This window comes from Schistocerca americana, chromosome 3 (genome assembly GCF_021461395.2).
Source record: "Schistocerca americana isolate TAMUIC-IGC-003095 chromosome 3, iqSchAmer2.1, whole genome shotgun sequence".
Lineage (NCBI taxonomy): Eukaryota > Metazoa > Arthropoda > Insecta > Orthoptera > Acrididae > Schistocerca > Schistocerca americana.
In genome coordinates this window covers 637,170,391-637,183,432 of record NC_060121.1, presented here as the reverse complement: position 1 = coordinate 637,183,432, position 13,042 = coordinate 637,170,391, and the positions used below count along the sequence as shown (strand labels likewise).

General features: G+C 38.7%; 1 protein-coding gene across 5 annotated transcripts in view; it reads left to right on the top strand.

Moving 5' to 3' along the window:
- The window catches only part of LOC124605212 (ATP-dependent RNA helicase dbp2-like), a 67,161-nt gene that overhangs the window by 48,198 nt on the left and 5,921 nt on the right, over positions 1 to 13,042 (top strand). For 4 of the 5 annotated variants that reach the window (XM_047136758.1, XM_047136757.1, XM_047136756.1 and 1 more), the window contains exons 10-11: positions 8,342 to 8,401; positions 10,462 to 10,698. In XM_047136758.1, the coding sequence (XP_046992714.1) occupies positions 8,342 to 8,401; positions 10,462 to 10,698 (297 nt within the window). Of the gene's footprint in view, positions 1 to 8,341; positions 8,402 to 9,861; positions 10,141 to 10,461; positions 10,699 to 13,042 lie in introns of those variants that run through there. The other variant, XR_006978623.1, reaches the window with a different exon arrangement.

The window sequence follows — 13,042 nt, the reverse complement described above, 5'->3', positions numbered from 1 at the left end:
GTGGAAAAAATTTGCAAAAGAAATTACTATCCCACCTAGTCGAAGCTTCAACACAGATGGTGTTGGATAAAGTTATTACGACTCTGTAGGTATTAACAAGTTGCAGGAGAACCAGTCAGTACCTGCAGTAAACGCATTCATGTTGTGTTGTCACATACTCCCACACTGCCCTTTCCAGCTTGTTGCTGCCGCTTGCATTTGCTTACTTCAGTGTTGGAGTGAGGTGAAGATACGATGGCTAACATGTTAAGGCCTTATTACACATACTTAATATTTCCTCCTTTTTTCATTTAGCTTCGTGTCATTAACAAGTAATGAATTAAACACAAGGTATAGTAATAAGGGGAACTTATGCCTTCAGTGTTAAAACATGACTACATCCTCTTAAAGCATGACAGTATGCCTATGTGACTCTCCAGGAAAAGTTCACAAAGTAAAAAAGAAAAAAGTTCTCACTTTATTGTGTGTTCTGATGGTACTGAAAATGACAGCTGGCTTTAGTGTGAACTATAAGCTTTCACTTATAAAACAAGATTTTTCCATTCTACCTATAGTGCTCAATTACGGCGAATGCAACTTTAACAGACACTTGCATGTGGAACCTCGATACAGATGCCTGTTGATGTTTGGAGCCAATACAAAATCAGCAGTTGCATCCCTCAATTTCCATTTTATAAAAATTCCATGTGGGAAAAAATATATAAAAAAACAAATATGCTGTGACTTACCAAACGGGAAAGCGCTGATAGATGAACACAATAAAAATCACACAAACACACACTCAAATTTGCCAGACATACCAACAATTAAAGGGAACAGCCATGGGTACCAGTATGGCCCCCTCGTACGCCAACCTATTCATGGGTCACTTAGAGGAAGCTTTCTTGGTTACCCAAGCCTGCCAACCCAAAGTTTGGTACAGATTTATTGATGACATCTTCATGATCTGGACTCATAGTGAAGAACAACTCCAGAATTTTCTCTCCAACCTCAACTTCTTTCATTCCATCAGATTCACCTGGTCCTACTCCAAATCCCATGCCACTTTCCTTGACGTTGACCTCCATCTGTCCAATGGCCAGCTTCACACATCCGTCCTCATCAAACCCACCAACAAGCAACAGTACCTTCATTTTGACAGCTGCCACCCATTCTATATCAAACAGTCGCTTCCCTACAGCTTAGGTCTTAGTGGCAAACAAATCTGCTCCAGTCCTGACTCACTGAACCATTACACCAATAACCTGAAAACAGCTTTCGCATCCCGCAACTACCCTCCCGACCTGGTACAGAAGCAAGTAGCTAGAGCCACTTCCTCATCCCCTCAAACCCAGAACCTCCCACAGAAGAACCGCAAAAGTGCCCCACTTGTGACAGGATACTTTCCGGGACTGGATCAGACTCTGAATGTGGCTCTCCAGCAGGGGTACGACTTCCTCAAATCCTGCCCTGAAATGAGATCCATCCTTCATGAAATCCTCCCCTGAAATGAGATCCATCCTTCATGAAATCCTCCCCACTCCACCAAGAGTGTCTTTCTGCCGTCCACCTAACCTTCGTAACCTCTTTGTTCATCCCTATGAAATCCCCAAACCACCTTCCCTACCCTCTGGTTCCTACCCTTGTAACCGCCCCCATTGTAAGACCTGTCCCATGCACCCTCCCACCACCACCTACTCCAGTCCTATAACCCGGAAGGTGTACACAATCGGAGGCATAGCCACGTGTGAAAGCACTCACATGATTTACCAACTGACATGCCTACACTGTGAAGCCTTCTATGTGGGAATGACCAGCAACAAACTGTCCATTCGGATGAACGGACACAGGCAGACAGTGTTTGTTGGTAATGAGGATCACCCTGTGGCTAAACATGCCTTGGTGCACGGCCAGCACATGTTGGCACAGTGTTCACACCGTCCGGGTTATCCGGATACTTCCCACTGACACCAACCTATCAGAACTCCGGAGATGGGAACTTGCCCTTCAGTATATCCTCTCTTCTCGTTGACCACCAGGCCTCAACCTCCACTAATTTCAAGTTGCTGCCGCTCATACCTCACCTGTCATTAACAACATCTTTGCCTCTGTACTTCCGCCTCGACTGACATCTCAGCCCAACCTCCTTGCATTTACATATATGTGTGTGTGTGTGTGTGTGTGTGTGTGTGTGTGTGTGTGTGTGTGTGTGTGTGTTGTCTCTATCAACTTACCAAACGAGAAAGCGACAGTATGTCGATAGGCACAACGAAAAACACACTACTGCCCATATTTTCCCATGTGGAATGTTTCCCTCTGCATCCGTATTCAACAAATTAGTCATGGGTTTGACTGCTTGAGGATTTTTGCTGACAATCCAGAGCAGTCCACTCTCTTTGACCTATTAAGTACTTCTGTCTTCTGTGTGATCCTGTAGTAAAGTTATTGTGTCAAGAATGGCTGTGATTGAATATTGGAGAGTCTGAGATGCAGTGCCAAATGCACAGCTAGCAATAACAAACAAAGGAAGAAATGTTTTACTTTTTCATTAGGGTGTCCTGGTTAATTTTAGTTGTGTATTGTAGGCTGCTTTGTTTCCCAGTTTTTAAAATTTTTATTTTTTTCTGTAAGTCTGATTTTCCATTGCATTAAGTACATCGCTACTTTGCAAATGTTAATGATCAATTGTAAGAATAAAAGGAGCTGAGCATTTAAGATGCCTGTACTGATTACAGCAGAAAGACGTACTATTTTTAAGTGATTGTGTCTGGCAACAAAAAATACATGGGATGTGATTATACATATTAAGATTTGGCCTCCTTTCTTGGCATGGCTTTGTGTCATAACAAGTCGTGAATTAAACAGGAGGTATATCAATATGTGGGAACTTTATGCCTTCGGTGTTCAGACTGATATGTTTGGATTCCATCCTCGTAGAGCCCAACAAAACCTCCTGAGATAATTTGCATACTCCTCAGCATCCCATGACATATTTACAAAGAAATTTGGCATCAGTAGTAACAATTATAGTAGTGTAAATAGTGAGACATAATGTCCTTATCCTATTTCACCAACTGACAAAATTTAATTTTAACCTTGTTGGAAGTTATTCCTTAGTTCACCCATATTTATTTTTTAATGTGTCCTTAATTCATTTCATTAGAAAAAATTTTGTGCTAGTAATAAGTGAGAGGGGTTTGGATCTAGTGAGTAGTTTCACTGTGATTGAGAGGGGGATTTACAGTTCCTCACCCAACATTCTAGCTCCTCGATGTTGTAAACTGGTTACTTACATTACTATAGAGAATAATTTCAAACTCGGCTATATGTTTTATGTTGCATACAGTATCCATAATTGTTTCTATGTTAGTTTTCATTTGTTTTGCTTTGGTTGTGTTGTCAAAGTGAACTTCTACTGGATCTCGTGCAAGCTGAATTCTTTCCAGTGAGGGGTTTCTGATTTCTGTAGTGAGAATCAGAACTTGATGGTAACATATTGTCATGCCTACGAATTCTGCATTTAGGATCATGGACAAACATTTGCAAAAATCAATACATATTAAGATTTGGCCTCCTTTCTTGGCGTGGCTTTGTGTCATAACAAGTCGTGAATTAAACAGGAGGTATATCAATATGTGGGAACTTTATGCCTTCGGTGTTCAGACTGATATGTTTGGATTCCATCCTCGTAGAGCCCAACAAAACCTCCTGAGATAATTTGCATACTCCTCAGCATCCCATGACATATTTACAAAGAAATTTGGCATCAGTAGTAACAATTATAGTAGTGTAAATAGTGAGACATAATGTCCTTATCCTATTTCACCAACTGACAAAATTTAATTTTAACCTTGTTGGAAGTTATTCCTTAGTTCACCCATATTTATTCTTTAATGTGTCCTTAATTCATTTCATTAGAAAAAATTTTGTGCTAGTAATAAGTGAGAGGGGTTTGGATCTAGTGAGTAGTTTCACTGTGATTGAGAGGGGGATTTACAGTTCCTCACCCAACATTTTAGCTCCTCGATGTTGTAAACTGGTTACTTACATTACTATAGAGAATAATTTCAAACTCGGCTATATGTTTTATGTTGCATACAGTATCCATAATTGTTTCTATGTTAGTTTTCATTTGTTTTGCTTTGGTTGTGTTGTCAAAGTGAACGTCTACTGGATCTCGTGCAAGCTGAATTATTTCCAGTGAGGGGTTTCTGATTTCTGTAGTGAGAATCAGAACTTGATGGTAACATATTATTGTCATGCCTACGAATTCTGCATTTAGGATCATGGACAAACATTTGCAAAAATCAGTGCAACCTATGTTTGGTTGATAGGGAAAATTGGTGTGTAGTACAAACACCTAGTGGGAGAAACCTGTAGTAACAGCACTGTCTGTGGGAATGAATTCTTGTTAGTTTTACGAATCCTCCCTCCCAGTCGATATATTGAAATAATTTGGCAGTGAACTAAAGTGAATAAATGTGTTAAGGGTATTACTGTGTGTGTGTGTGTGTGTGTGTGTGTGTGTGTGTGTGTGTGTGTGTAAATCAAGGATTAATTATACATTTATAATACTACCTCATTGTTTGGCATGGGTTTGTCCCCGGGCAAGGGTTAGACATTTGGATTCCATCCTTGTAAAGCTCTATATTACCTCCCATTGGTGACTGTCTCTAGGAGAACAAATTCTAAGTAAGGAATAAGCAAGCCACATTTTACTGTATTGCATACTCGAGTAGTACTCCACATGACAACTGATTAGTGTAAACTAAATGCCTCTAGTCATGTCATAAAATTGGATTTCATTGTTTTTCTTGAACTTGTTACACCAATACTGTTGTATTGTGGGAATAGCAGTTTTGACCAGTGCTTATGTGCTTAATGGTGTTAGTTTGACTTTTTGGAGAGACAAGTTTTTTTTGGAAATTCTGCAAATACTTTACCGAAATTCATGTCCAGCACATAGAGCCCCCTCCTCTTACTCACTGAATGTTTCAAAACTTTATGTGCAACTTAAAGTTAAGTTTCCTTCAGATAGTTGCATGTGTGTTTACATAGGCTTCTTTGGCTGGTGTCCTAGGTGTGCCTCAACACAATTGCTGACAGTGGAAAGTAGTTTACACACACTATGATCAGTGAAGTAATCTTTCATCCTGTGTGGTCTTCTCATCCTGTCATACATACCGTATTTACTCGAATCTAAGCCGCACTTTTTTTCAGGTTTATGTAATCCAAAAAACCGCCTGCGGCTTAGAATCGAGTGCAAAGCAAGCGGAAGTTCTGAAAAATATTGGTAGGTGCCGCCACAACTAACTTCTGCCGTCGAATATATGTAGCGCTACAAAGGCATGCTTTGTAGGCACAAAGATAAATGCTGGTGCCAAAACCTCTGCGTCAGTAAATAAATTTAAAAAAAAGGTGGAAGACGAGCTTTCTTCTCCGCCACAAGTTTCGACCACTGCATTTTCATACATTATCCAATGAAGTAAATACAAATTCCGTACTGTTCATCTTAGAATGTAGCAGCATTTCAATGTACTACAAAAATCCGACTGGCAAGACTGTTTGTCAATAAAGCAAACTCTACGTTCTGAATTTTTTCCTTCCTGTGAGAAGAGATGGTTGGTAATAGGAACTTCTATGAATTTTGAATCACATGCGGTATTGTCTTCACCATAAGAATAATACGAATATAAATATTTTGCCATGTATTGTTTCGTGTTTGCTGTTATCTCATTTAAATCCTGCCTGCCTAATAAAGTACGAAACTAGAGTGAGACAACAGCAGACGCGGAAGAAATACATATCATGTCATGTATATATTTGTATTATTCTTATGCCTAATAGACATACAGTCAGAAATGAATTAACTAGATTTGTAAATCTAAGATGACTCTAATTTCTGTGCAGAATGTAATGTACTAAATAGGCGTCTGCAAACATTTTCAAACGGAGAAAATTTTCGCTAAACTCTCGTACAGAACATCTTCTATCATTCGCAGTCTATTATAATGCATTTTCAGCTTAGTGAGACGTAAATCCCTATAGCAAAGAGATTGGCACTTATCAGAGCAAAGAAAAATAAGCAATCAATTCAAACCAGACGAAGCACGTGAAAAAGGAAGGGTACCCGTTTAAATACGGAGCACCTGACGCATAGCAATGGCTACCTGGTAAAGCTTAACTGCTAAGTTTACGACTCGAACCAAACTACTGTAGCTGTATCGTCATTCATTCGACCTAAATTGTATTACAATGGACCAACTTTGTTTCGATTTGGAGGTGCGGCCTAAAACTTTTCTCTCGTCTTGAATTTAGAGTCTCAAATTTCAGGTGCGGCTTAGATTCAGGAATTTTTTTTTCCTTGATTTCGAGTCTCATTTTTCAGGTGTGGCTTAGATTTGAGTAAATACGGTAAGACATGAGTTTGCTAAGAGCTTCTGTAGTGTGAGTGCTACTGGGGGGAGGGAAGGGGGCCTGCATTCTTTACAGTGACAAAGACAAAATGAGGAATCGTGCATCAGAGACCTTGCGGAGAAGTGGTCAAAACATTGGGCAGTTGCTTTAGTTTTTCAGGATGTCATGACTTTAGTAGTTTATTAGTGCATGTTGTGTCCCAATTAGTTAAATTTTTGTAGCTGTAGTTCCAAGCTTAGTTGGTTTAGGCATATCGTTAAATTAATAAAGATTAATGATGAAATGTAAGTGTCCAGTTATCTGTGCTGTTTGATGCCTATCAAATTTTGTAAGAAGTTTTCTGCACTTGCACAAATATAGGAAATGAGATTGTACAAAAGATTTCTCCTCCTTTCTTGGCATGGCCTTGTGTCCTTAACATGTCATGAATTAAACAGGAGGTATAGTAATGAGTGGGAACTTATGCCTTCGGTGTTCAAACAAGATGTTTGAATTCCATCCTCGTAGTGCCCGACAGTAGCTATCATGTTACTGTTTCCAGGACAACATATCACAGGTAAAATCAGTATTGTACTGTGTGTATTCTGATAACTCAAACTGCTTTATTTTAAATTAAGTCTCCAGTTATAAAACTGGATTTCTGTGTATTGTGATTGTTGTTTGACCATTACTGCTAGATTATGGGGAAAGGAGTTTTAACACATACGGATCACAGTACAAAAATACTCTTTGTAGAATTTCCATCCAAAGGCGTGTGAATTAACAATTTTTTTCACTCATTGAAATTTTTCCTTGCTATTGTAAAACTTTCGGTTTAATGTTTATGGTGTGGAGTCCTGCAGGTAGTGTTGCATTTGTGTGTTTTTAGTAGACTTATCAACAAATTACTTCCAGGTTTGACTGCATGATGATTGTTGTTGACAGTCCAGAATGGTTCATGGACTTTGTACTGCAACATTATGCAATCCTGTCATCCAGTTGTCATATGGTTGCAGAGAACTACTGTGATATGAATATTAAAGAGACGAGATCCAGTGCCATATGCATAGCTAACAATAACAAACGAAAGAAGAAATATCGGTTACTTTTTCATACAAGGCATTCTAGTAATTTCTTGTTGTGTATAGTTTCTGCTCTGTTTCCCAAATAGATTATTTTTTGTAGCTGTATTTCAGGTTCACCATTGCATTAAGTATATTGTTATTCTGCAGATGTTATGTTATAAAAACGAACATCAATGGAGCTGAGTGTTTGAGATGCATGTACTTAACACACCTGAAAGAGACTGTCATTTTTTGTGTGTTATTGTGTAGCAACACGAATGTGACTATACATGAAGATTTGGCCTCCTTTCTTGGCATGGCTTTGTGTCCTTAACATGTCATGAATTAAATAGGAGGTATAGCAATTTGTGGGAACTTTATGCCTTCGGTGTTCAGACTAATGTTTGGATTCCATCCTCGTAGAGCCCAACAGAGATCTTTCCAATAATGGATGTAATAGAACCCTGCCATAATAAGTTATTAGTGAATTGGTTATGCTTAAGTGTGTATGGGTGTATGGTCCATTGTTTAGTAGGACTGAATTGCCAATATTCATACTTAAGAATGGGCAGATATAATTGATAAGTGCATCCGTAAATCTGTCGATTGCTGTTTGAATATCAGCACCTCAGTTTGCACATCTTATTTGATGGTGTGCCCACTGTACTAATTATAATTTTATAATGTTTATCACTACACACACACACACACACACACACACACACACACACACACATACACATTTAAAAATTACTGGATTGTTATGCTAATTATAATGCAAGCATTGCACCCTTTGAGTTTTTATGGAAATCATAAAGTATAGAATGGTTTGGCATGCATGCAATGTAAGTGGACAGAAAGTTGAATGGTGTAAAGTGATACTTGATTTTATTTTCTTCTAGAATTTCGCACAGGAAAATCACCGATTCTTGTTGCTACTGATGTTGCTGCTCGAGGCTTAGGTATGTATGTATGTCATGTACACAAATCTTATATTTATATGTTGAACGCGACAGTAAACAGTTTTCATTGATTAGACTTTTTGTGAGGTTGGAAGGCTTCTACAGTTTCAAATGTTCCATACTGCAGTGAGTTTTTATTGAGTTGTGAATTCAGTACACAAGAAGTGGGATATTTTTCAATAACTGTTACTTTAGTCCCAGTTAAATATGAATTAAAGTAATATTTCATTATTCAGTGAGAATGTACAAATAAGTGAGTGCAGTGTGTGCTCGCCCCTCCTCTCTCTCTCTCTCTCTCTCTCTCTCTCTCTCTCTCTCTCTCTCTCTCTCTCTCCCCCCCCCCCTCCTCCTCCTCCTCCCTCCCTCCCTCTCTCTCTCTCCCTCTCTCTCTCTCTCTCTCTCTCTCTCTCTCTCTCTCTCTCCCTCCCCTCCTCCTCCTCTCCCCCTCTCTCTCTCCCTCTCTCTCTCTCTCTCTCTCTCTCTCTCTCTCCCCTCCTCCTCCTCCTCTCTCTCTCTCTCTCTCTCTCTCTCTCTCTCTCTCTCTCTCTCTCCCCTCCTCCTCCTACCCCCCTCTCTCTACCCTCCTCCTCCTAGCCCCCCCCCCTCTCTCTCCCTCCCTCCCTCTCCCCTCTCCCCCCTTTCCTCGGTTTCTGCAATATCAGTATGTTCAATTTCAAATAGTAGGGCAACATTAGGTTAGTAGTTTAAGGGGATTGACTGATGTGTACAGGGCACTACTAGCATGGAAAATGTCTTAGGTGTTTTAAAAACCACTCTTTTCACTTATGACATTTCCAGCAGTAAATATTGTGGGTTACAGTATTTAAGGACCATACATGAATTCTTTAGTTAAGGGTTACAAAATTAAATGCTGTAAAAAGCAAAGTGGTTCAGGCAAGGGAATGGTTAAGTGTTTAAAAAGAAGCCTTCTGATTTTGTATGCTACATGTTAGTGTGGGATACCCTTGAAATCAAATATTGCACAAATTTTAATTTTGTTGTGGGAGTAAGTGGTACCTTGTGGTTAGTATATTTAAAACATGCCACTGGGTTCATTGAAAAAGTATGATATATAGGTTATGGGGCCATGAATATTCTTTTTATTTCTATTAATATGATTGGTTTCCAGAAATCTGAAAACTGATTGAGATATCAGTTTTACTTACAGTAAGTGGCAAGTACATGCAGTCTGTGGGAACCTATACTTTGCTGCAGCCAGTTTGTGGACGCAACTCGTGCAGAAGCAATTTTGTAGCTGTTGGTGCCAGCCAGTAACAACATTGGAGCTACACGGCCCTCCAAAATAGTATTAGTAAATATTTTTAAAAATGCCATTTGATAAATTACTGGGATAGCAGTGGCCTGCTGTCTTGAGTTCTCTTCAGTCAGTGAAAGGAAAGTGACGATCTGTGGGAGACTTCTGTTATTAACAAGTTCGATTATTTTCTTTTTTCTTGCAGAGGCACAAGCAAGATAATGCAAAGGTGGTTTGCATTGTCGTTCAGGCTGTGCCTCTCTGGCTTCTCTGCGGGCCACTCGGTAGGCCTGCGGGCCACTCGGTAGGCCCCTGAGAGAAAGCCGAGTAACAGAAGGGGGTTGCACGCCCCCCCGTTCGCCGTCGCAGGTGCATGCTCCCAACCGAGTTGCTTAAGATGGCCCAGTTGTAGGGCAGCAGTAAGCAACTTGTGCGGAGTGTGCACCTGACTGCACTACTAGGCCTGTTAGTGGTTCGCACACAGGTAATAACTAAACTACACCTGCTCAGGCGTTTCCTTAATCATTGTGGTTTTTTATTGCAGGCTAATGTCATGACTTGCTAATTGTTTAATGTGGTATCAGTAATCATTTTAATGTTATACTAATAGTGATCAGTGATTAAATATTTTTTCATTTAATCTCAGAAGATCCTGTAAATTGAAAATAAACGTGTAGTTACATTAAAATTAATACTTTTATTACTGTACTGCTGTTTGATTTGAAAGTGTTTTTAATTAGTTATTAATGTTGTAACATCGCTTGTCTGTTTTGTGCTTACTCACATAGTTTTGCTGCTTTTTCAGATGTGGAGGATGTAAAGTTTGTCATTAACTTTGACTACCCCTCAAGTTCGGAAGATTATGTTCATCGTATTGGGAGGACAGGACGATCTCAAAGAACAGGCACTGCATATACCTTTTTTACACCAAGCAATGCAAGACAAGCAGCAGATTTGGTTGCAGTATTAAGAGAAGCAAATCAGGTCATCAATCCTAAGTTGTATGAAATGGCTGAAATGGCAAAAGGAATGGGAGGAAGAGGTGATCAAATTTTTATTTATGTAGTACTTAATAATACGGAAACCTTGCCTGAATGGTGAGCATTAAAATAGCAGTGAATAGTGATTGACATTTTGCAAGCGTACTGTTCTTGGAAACATTTGGGCAACTGGCACCTTCTATGTATTAAGGCTGGATGCATTAACTGAAAGTAGTGTAAATAGAAAATTTTAGCCAGAGCTTAATGAATATCAGTTTTACTTCTTGATTTCACAATTTATACAAGACTGGATCACCATCTATTTCATCTGTTTTACTTCTTGTAATTCCTATTGTGCAAAAACTTGTGGCTCCAATCACCAGAAAAGAAAAAAATTTTTAACAGTCCTCAATCATTTGTCATACCCGACTACACAACATATCCACAATGAGCAAATATAGCCTCACTGATGAGCTACTGGTGGAAGTAAATCTGTGATAAGGGTTAGTTGTGAGTCTTGATCCGATAGCTCTGTTGGTGGAGAAGGTGTCAATGAAAACAAAGAATCACTGGTTAGAGTTCTGGTTTGGCACACGATTTTATCTGCCAGGAAGTTTCTTGCTGTTCCCTATCGTATATGCTCCATGCAACAAATACTCAAAACAAATTTATTTGGAATGGGTGTGCATGTACGTACCAAGAAAAAGATGCCAGCTATTCATTCTTTTTTGTAACTAGCTACTAGCTTATGATGTACACTATTCATTTTACATTTCTGCTATGGATTATTACTTCAAATTTATATTGACACACATTAAGACTTCAAAGTGCACAGAATCAGTTTTCAGCATTAATTTCATACGGATTTAGTTTGGTGGTGGTGGTGGTGGTGGTGGTGGTGGTGGTGGTGGTGGTGGTGGAGAGATTCACAGTAGTAAGACAGAGAACCATACAGCCTGCGACCAGTAGTGTCATTCCACTGTCCTCAGCGGTTCTGTGTGTAATTTAGTATTTTTTGAATGATGATTTTTAACTTTATGTGCATCTATATAAAGTGCTATAATCTTCTGGTGACAGTCATTATAGGTGACAGAAAAGAGCAGTGTCAAGGGTTTGCAAAGAAGATTGCGATGTAATGTTCTACGCCCATAATTCATAAAACAAGTTACAAGCAAAGAACAACTCCCCACATGGTGCCCACATATTTTAAAGGCAAAAATACCCAAGTGTAGGATATTTAGATCTGTCCTTCGAAGAAACTGTAAAATTTAGTGGTAGTCAATGTGAATTTAAAAGTAATCTGGATTTGTGAACCTTAAACTTAGCAGTGTGAAGAAACCACATACCGTGATAAGATTGATTCAATAGATGACATATGAATGTGTGAAGCACAACTGTATGAAAAACAACGGCATTGTTTCTACATGAACTATGTTAAGGTCACTGCCTTCAACAACACAAACGTTATTTTTATTTTTATTTTGGCTTACAGGTTTATTACACACTACTTTTATTCCTTAATACCTAGGTATTGGTAATTTTTGTTCAGCTAAACCATATTAAAATTGTACCTCATTGCTGTAGCCTTCGTTGTACACAAATTTGTTGGTGTTTGCAATCAAAAATCATTACAGAATGTGTTCCTTTGTAGCTTTCCATGATTAATCCTGTTGTGCTCTCTGCATTGTAACCAGTCTAGATACCTGTGGTTCAGTACAGTTAAAATACTGTCCTCAATAGGTTTAGTTAATGTACAAATTCCTTGCATCAGTAAAACTTCGTAAGAACCAGAGAATAAAGAAATTAATTATACATGTGATTCTTATTACATGTTTCTGTTTTAAATATCTAGAGTTGAAAAGCTTAATAACTGAATTAAGGTCGTTTGAAAATGGAGTTCTTATGTTAAGACAGTTTGCTTTTTACCATCACTTCCTAATGTTGCAGTCTATCTGAGTTAATTTCAGTAGCTCATGCTAATCTGCATTGTCAGTTTCTGTTGTGTGTAAACTGTAAGGGGGTGTGAGATGGTAACAAGAATGGGCAGGCTTTAAATGTTAATGAGACTTCATATGATGACCTGAGGATATAGATGATATACTGCTTTTTGTAACGCAGTAAAACCCATTTTTTATTAATCTCTGGGTACGCAAATATTTTTTTCATTAATTGGGGTTTTGCCAGAGTACGTGGAAAGGGAAACCCAGAATTGTAGTTCAAAGTGCTATTTAATTACAAAATCACCAATATCCTGTGCTGCTACAAATTTAAATGCAGTGAATATACATTTATTACACTCTTCACTGAACAAAAAAAATCAAGCAGTTTTGTTCTTACAGCATATATTCTACTCAAAGAAGAAGTCGCTCAAGCTGCCTGATATAGTTTAAAATTGACCTGTCTATA